At 59.8% G+C, this 6066-nt stretch overlaps 1 protein-coding gene across 1 annotated transcript; it reads left to right on the forward strand.

Moving 5' to 3' along the window:
- Positions 1 to 777: 777 nt before the first annotated feature.
- On the forward strand, positions 778 to 4999 carry LOC144731292 (leucine-rich repeat neuronal protein 1-like). The gene is made up of 2 exons (XM_078612344.1): positions 778 to 2533; positions 4223 to 4999. Exons 1-2 carry the CDS (start codon positions 869 to 871, stop codon positions 4766 to 4768), a joined length of 2211 nt encoding a protein of 736 aa, XP_078468470.1. The 5' UTR covers positions 778 to 868; the 3' UTR covers positions 4769 to 4999.
- Positions 5000 to 6066: the final 1067 nt, after the last annotated feature.

The raw sequence follows: 6066 nt of genomic DNA on the forward strand, positions 1-6066 counted from the left end.
AGAAATTTGGTGTCTGAACATCTTACCACCTCCTGTTTTATTGCCAGTAAGGGTAAAACACTCTTCTTATTTTCCATAAATTTGCAATGGATTGAATCATGTTTGCAATGGGCCAACGATGATGTGAGAGAGCTGCAAGTTGAACTTTCAGACAACTTTTGTTTTAATCTACGCTGCAAGTACCGCGTGGCACAGAACCAGCACGTTACGGATGCAACACAACGTGCAGTTATATTGCAAAACAAAACAAACGCGGCTCCGTCGTCACGTTGGGAGATTCGACGCCATATCCTGTCGTGATAGATCGTGCCGCGGCATCCCTGAGAGGGAATTGTAACTTTCACGGTCGGTTTAATTGCACGCAATGCCCGACGGGACAGCAGTCGCGAAAAAGAAGTCCAACGTGCATACCGTACGTACAGTACATGAAGTTGAATGTGTACCGCATCAGGGACGGATTGATTTTGTGCAGCGCGTAACGATTCGTACGGACATGGCCAAGCAGTCTGATACTTTTTTTCGTGTTTTTTTTTCCTTCCCCCCCCCCCAAGGCCAGAATGCACTTAAAGAAGCTCTCCTTGAGTCAATGAAGGAAAATCAATCTGCTTCTCCATCGAAGCATCTTAAGCCAGAATAAGTGAAAAACACGCCTAAATCACGGAACCCCCTTCTTGGAAGGAAAAACAACGTGTTGGCCAGCCTGGGGACCCAGGCTTGACGCTATGAATATTTTCACTTAGCAAGCAATCGTCGTAGAATACAAAAGAAAAAATTCAGGGGTTGTTTGAACATTTTTTTTTAGTACGTCCTTTGGCTCTGCCGCGGGCGTTTGCGCGAGGTCCCTCGTTGAAAGCGCACGGATCCCACGATGGCGGCCCAGGCGCTCCGCACGCTTCGAGCGTGCCTCTTCTTCCCCACGCTCCTGCTGCTGCTGCTGCCCGCCGCTTGCTATGGCTCGCAGTGGGCCTCCTGGTGCCCCGAGCCGTGCGTCTGCGAGGTGCGCCCGTGGTTCACGCCACAGTCCACCTACCGGGAGGCCCCCACCGTCGACTGCAACGACCAGCACCTGACGGGCATCCCCCCCGGCATCGTGGCCACCACCGAGGTCCTTCTACTCCAGGGGAATTCCATCGCCGTCGTGCCCGACCCGATATCGTCGTCCCTCCTGAACCTCACCGACCTCGACTTCTCGCAGAATAATTTCAGCTCCGTCCTGGACACGGGGCTGTCCAACCTGACCCAGCTGGTGACCCTCCACCTGGAGGAAAACCACGTCACCGAGCTGCCCGACGGCTGCCTCAAGGACCTCGCAAATCTGCAGGAGCTCTACCTGAACCACAATCAGATCCGCACCGTGGCGCCGGGAGCGTTCCGGGGCCTCTCCAGCCTCCTCCGCCTCCACCTCAACTCCAACCAGCTGAGGAGCATCGACGCGCGCTGGTTCGCGCACACGCCCGGCCTCGAGATCCTCATGATCGGGGAGAACCCCGTGTCCGGCATCGTCGACTTCAACTTCCGGCCGCTGGCAAATCTGCGGAGCCTGGTCCTGGCCGGGATGGGCCTGTCGGTGCTGCCCAGCGAGGCCATGGTGGGCCTGGACAACCTGGAGAGCCTCTCCTTCTACGACAACCAGCTGGAGCGCGTGCCCCGCGTGGCGCTGCAGAGGGTGCCCTCGCTCAAGTTCCTCGACCTCAACAAAAACCCGATCCGCCACATCAGCGACGGCGACTTCCGCGACATGCTGCGGCTCAAGGAGCTGGGCGTCAGCAGCATGGCCGAGCTGGTATCGGTGGAGAGGTTCGCCCTGGACAACCTGCCCGAGCTGACGAAGGTGGAGGCGACGAACAACCCCAAGCTGGGCTACGTCCACCGCGAGGCCTTCCGCGACGTGCCCAAGCTGGAGAGCCTCATGCTCAACGACAACGCGCTGAGCGCCCTCTACTTCGCCACCGTGCGCTCGCTGCCCAGCCTGCGCGAGGTGAGCCTCCACGGCAACCCGCTGCGCTGCGACTGCGTCAGCCGGTGGCTGGGCGCCAATCAGACGGCGGTGCGCTTCCTGGAGCCGGAGTCGATGCGCTGCGCGTCGCCGCCCGAGGCCGAGGGGCGCGACGCGCGGGAGGCGGCGTCCCTCGGCGGGGCCCTCGCCGCGGCCTGCCTGCCGCTCATCGCGCCGGCCGCCCTGCCCTCGAAGCTCGAGCTGCAGCCGCACGCCAGCGCCACGCTGGAGTGCGGCGCCGTCGGAGAGCCCGAGCCCGCCATCTACTGGGTGACGCCGCGCGGGGACAGGGTGGCCGCCGACTCGCCGCCCGGCCGCTACCGCGTGGAGCTCGAGGGACGGCTGGTGATCTCGGATGCGCGGGGCGACGACGCGGGCCTGTACACGTGCGTGGCGCACAACTCGGAGGGCGCGGACACGCGCGGCGTGACGCTGCGCGTGACGGGCGGGCCGGCGGGCCCCGGCGGGGTGGAGGCCCGCGGGCTGACGCTCGCCGTGAAGGGCGTCGACGCGCGCTCGGTGCTCGTCGTGTGGCAGGTGAGGTGGTCGGCACGCGCCCAGCAGTGGATTGAGCATGGCGGACGACGACGATGATGATCATGAGAGTAATTCGACACGTGCATAGGAGGGGACTAGACCGGAATATTTATTTATACTGCAGGAATCCAGTGAGCTATGAAGCTTTTTTTCACAGATGTCTAGTAGAAACTTAGTAATCACGTACAAACACAAAGGTAAAGAACCCCCGTTTAGCCAATAACAAACTGTAAGGGGCAAGTGCTGTTAGCGAGCACCAATAAAGGCCAGCACAGTGCACGGTGGGGTGGGGTGGTGTGACCAGCACCACGCACGGCCACCTTTGTCTCCCGAGTGGCGATGTTTACGCTCCACACCAGGTATTCATTTCAGGCTGAATTGACCTAGGTAAGGCCAGGATATACCACTTGCAACTGATGTTAGTTCTGATACCACTTGCAACTTATGTTAGCCATGTCTCGTAATTTAACTCAGCAGGTTCCACCGCTCTCCATGCACGCACGCACAAACATACACACTGGGTACACACACCACAGGGATCTAGGAGGTGGTGTAATGAGATGGCAGTACAGCTAATAGGTTGGTGACCTGTTTTTATTTTATCGATTTTGAAGTTTATCTCCGGGCATTCGTTGGTTTCCGAATGACTAATTAAAAACGGAGTTGGCCAAACGTCCGAATGCACCCCCTGAAAAGAGTCCTTGGGCGAGGCTCAGTGGGGCTTTCCCGGGCCATGGCGAGTGACCGTTGTTATTAATGTATATCCAATCTAAACCTTGCCGGATTAGCGGGGCTATGGCTTATCTGGCTTCTAAGGGGGGGAGGGGGGGGGTATGCAGCTTCCCCACGGTCAACACAGAAATAGCTCTGCGAGTGGAACAACACAACAAACTAAGCGCAAAAAGCATCTCTAAACAATTGACCTTGTCAATCTAGATGATTATTTCCAAGTGCCATAGCTCGCAGTGGCCCCCTGATAGCGGAATGGAGAAGAGCGTTCCAGACGGCCGCAGCGCGATGCGGCGACGACCATCTTTCTTCTATGTCGAAGAAACCACCACCACGTGTGCGAACGACCAGCAATTGATTGTACGAGACTTCCACGTGTCTTACTCGAGTTCGTGGGAGAAATTAACCTCGTTCTAACACGTAGGCTTTCGCGACCAATATTATCCATAATATAGGTTTACATCGAATGCTCTCTATTTAAGGAATGAAACAGGGGGATTTCTCCACAAATCTGGCTATCCGGTAGTTTTAATTACTGGCGAAACGTTGTGCTCGGATTGTAAATGTTGTGGATTTGCTCTCCAACACAGCGGTGTGCTGTACTAGTAACGAATTGGCACGTTCCGTTTACTTGACAAACCTTACTCATTGGCTGTGTCGGGTGGTGGCGGGTTTAACGACACATTAGTGGGCTTGGGCTGTGGAATTAAATGGCTGGGAGATGGCAGCACAGGGGGGAGGGGCCGTAGGGGTACGAGAGCGTTTGGTTTTTCCCGCACGTATAAACGCTCGTTCGTGGAGTTGCCCGAAACTTCCCAATTTTTTGAGCCACAGAGCTCTGGAAAATTATCGACGCCAGTTTTGTCCGGCCGCGAAAGACTTCGCACCCTCCTGAACCCGCGTGCCGTCTCAACCCCAACCACCGCCAAAACCCACCCCGCCCCTCTCCCGCTCCCGCAGGTGAACCCAGACACGCTGACGCCGTCGGACCTCAAGTGGTCGTCGGCCACCGTCAAGGTGGAGAGCTCGCGGGCGTCCTACACGGCGCACGTGCCCGTGGGCGTGCGCGAGTACAACCTGACGCACCTGCAGCCCGCCACGGCCTACGCCGTGTGCCTGGCCGTCGCCACGGCCCAGCAGCGCGCCGCTCGCCGCTCCTGCGTCAACGTGACGACGCGTTCGGCGCCCCTCTTGGTGAGCCCCGCCGAGAGGCAGGCGAACGTCGCCACGGCCGCCGCCGCCGCCTCCGTCTTCGCGGCGCTCACCCTGGCGTCGCTCGCCGCCTGCGCCGTCAGGCGGCTCAGGCGGAGGTCCTACGACCAGTCGCTGAAGCAGTACGTGCAGAAGGGCTCCTCCATCCCGCTCGACGAGCTCTACCCGCCGCTCATCGGCCTGTGGGAGGCGGAGGGCGGCGAGCGGGAGAAGGAGGGCGCAGAGGGGAAGGCGTCCGCCTCCTCGTCCGCCCCGTCGCAGGTGGACACCTCGCGCAGCTACTACATGTGGTAGGAGGCGGTTGCCGAGGCGGCGGCGGCACGGGGGGAGAAAGAGGCATTTTTTTGGCCGCCCTCGGAGGTACCACGAGAGAAAGTAGAAAAAAAACAACGGACCCGTCGGGAAGAGACAAGCGCGTACGGCGGAGAGGATGTGACCGACGCGAAGCGCGACTCGTCACGCTGATGTCCCAGGAAGACTTGCAGCATTCCCCCCCGGGGGACAGCTTTGCTTTAACAAAAACTAAAAAAATGAGGACGGTTTCCTGGGACGAGTGGGGACAGGTGGCACGACGACGCCACGGTCGGTCACTGGAGGCGGAGGGAATGAGAGAAGGACCATGCCTGTGGTGGCGAGACTTGTTGACTTGTTGACTTGTTGTTTAAATTCGGTGGGGGGGGGGGTCAGGGTGGGAGGCATATGGAAACTCAGGAGGGGGGGGGGGGAGATGCGGTGACACAGTCAACGTTAATCAAACCTTAAACTAACGTCACAGGTGAGGCCACAAGCAACGCTGGAACAGACGGCGCGCACACTTCTGTCCATTTGTTGCAGTCGGGGGGAGGCGGGGGGGTTGTCTTGGAGGAGAAAATCACCACTGGGTGTTAAATATTGTCCTGACATTACGATAGATAAGGTTTCAGAAGGTGGGGGCACGGGGGAGGGCTCAGCCCACTCCAGCTGGAAGGAACGATCAGAAGATGGTTTTGTGAGCGACGCTGGTTGGCGCTGCTGGTGGCGCTGGCAGCGACGTGCCCACACGTGTGCGGTTACACCTCTCGGCAGACGAGCCCCTCGCGTGACGGCCAGAAGCATCTCTGCCCTTCTGATGTGCCGACGACGCTCGCGCTGAGCCGAGCTACGTAGGCCGTCGACCCGGGGCTCGGCTGGAATCGTGGGACGGCAGGTCGCCGAACTTTGAGACGCCGCCGCCGCCGCCCTCCCCTCCCTTCTTCCTCCGTAGCAGCATTCCGGGAAGGTCGGGAACGTCGGCAGCGTCTGACCGTGGCCGTCCTCGCGCCGAGCTCCGGCTGAGAATCGCCGGGACCGCGTCCCGTCGCCCGTCGACGGACGACCCGGAGGAGAAACCGCGCTCGCGCGCCGCGGGCCGCACCTCGTCGGCGAACTATCGGGTCGATTTCTCGCACCGCACAGGTCGTGCGCGGCAGATAAACGATGGCTGGCGGCTCGAAGAGCGGACGGCGGGTTGCTGCCGTTGTTTGGGGAGGTCGGCTGCGTCCGACGGCGGTCTGAGCCCCCTCCGTCGACGGTGAAAGCGGGCCGCGAGGGGTTGCTGAGACGTGGCTCCGAGC

This window comes from Lampetra planeri, chromosome 38 (genome assembly GCF_965212315.1).
Source record: "Lampetra planeri chromosome 38, kcLamPlan1.2.h2, whole genome shotgun sequence".
Classification (NCBI taxonomy): domain Eukaryota; kingdom Metazoa; phylum Chordata; class Hyperoartia; order Petromyzontiformes; family Petromyzontidae; genus Lampetra; species Lampetra planeri.

Coding starts and splice junctions, on each gene's coding strand:
- LOC144731292 (XM_078612344.1), top strand. CDS start 869: ATGGCGGCCCAGGCGCTCCGCACGCTTCGAGCGTGCCTCTTCTTCCCC. Junction 2,534..4,222: donor CGGTGCTCGTCGTGTGGCAG/GTGAGGTGGTCG, acceptor CCGCTCCCGCAG/GTGAACCCAGACACGCTGAC.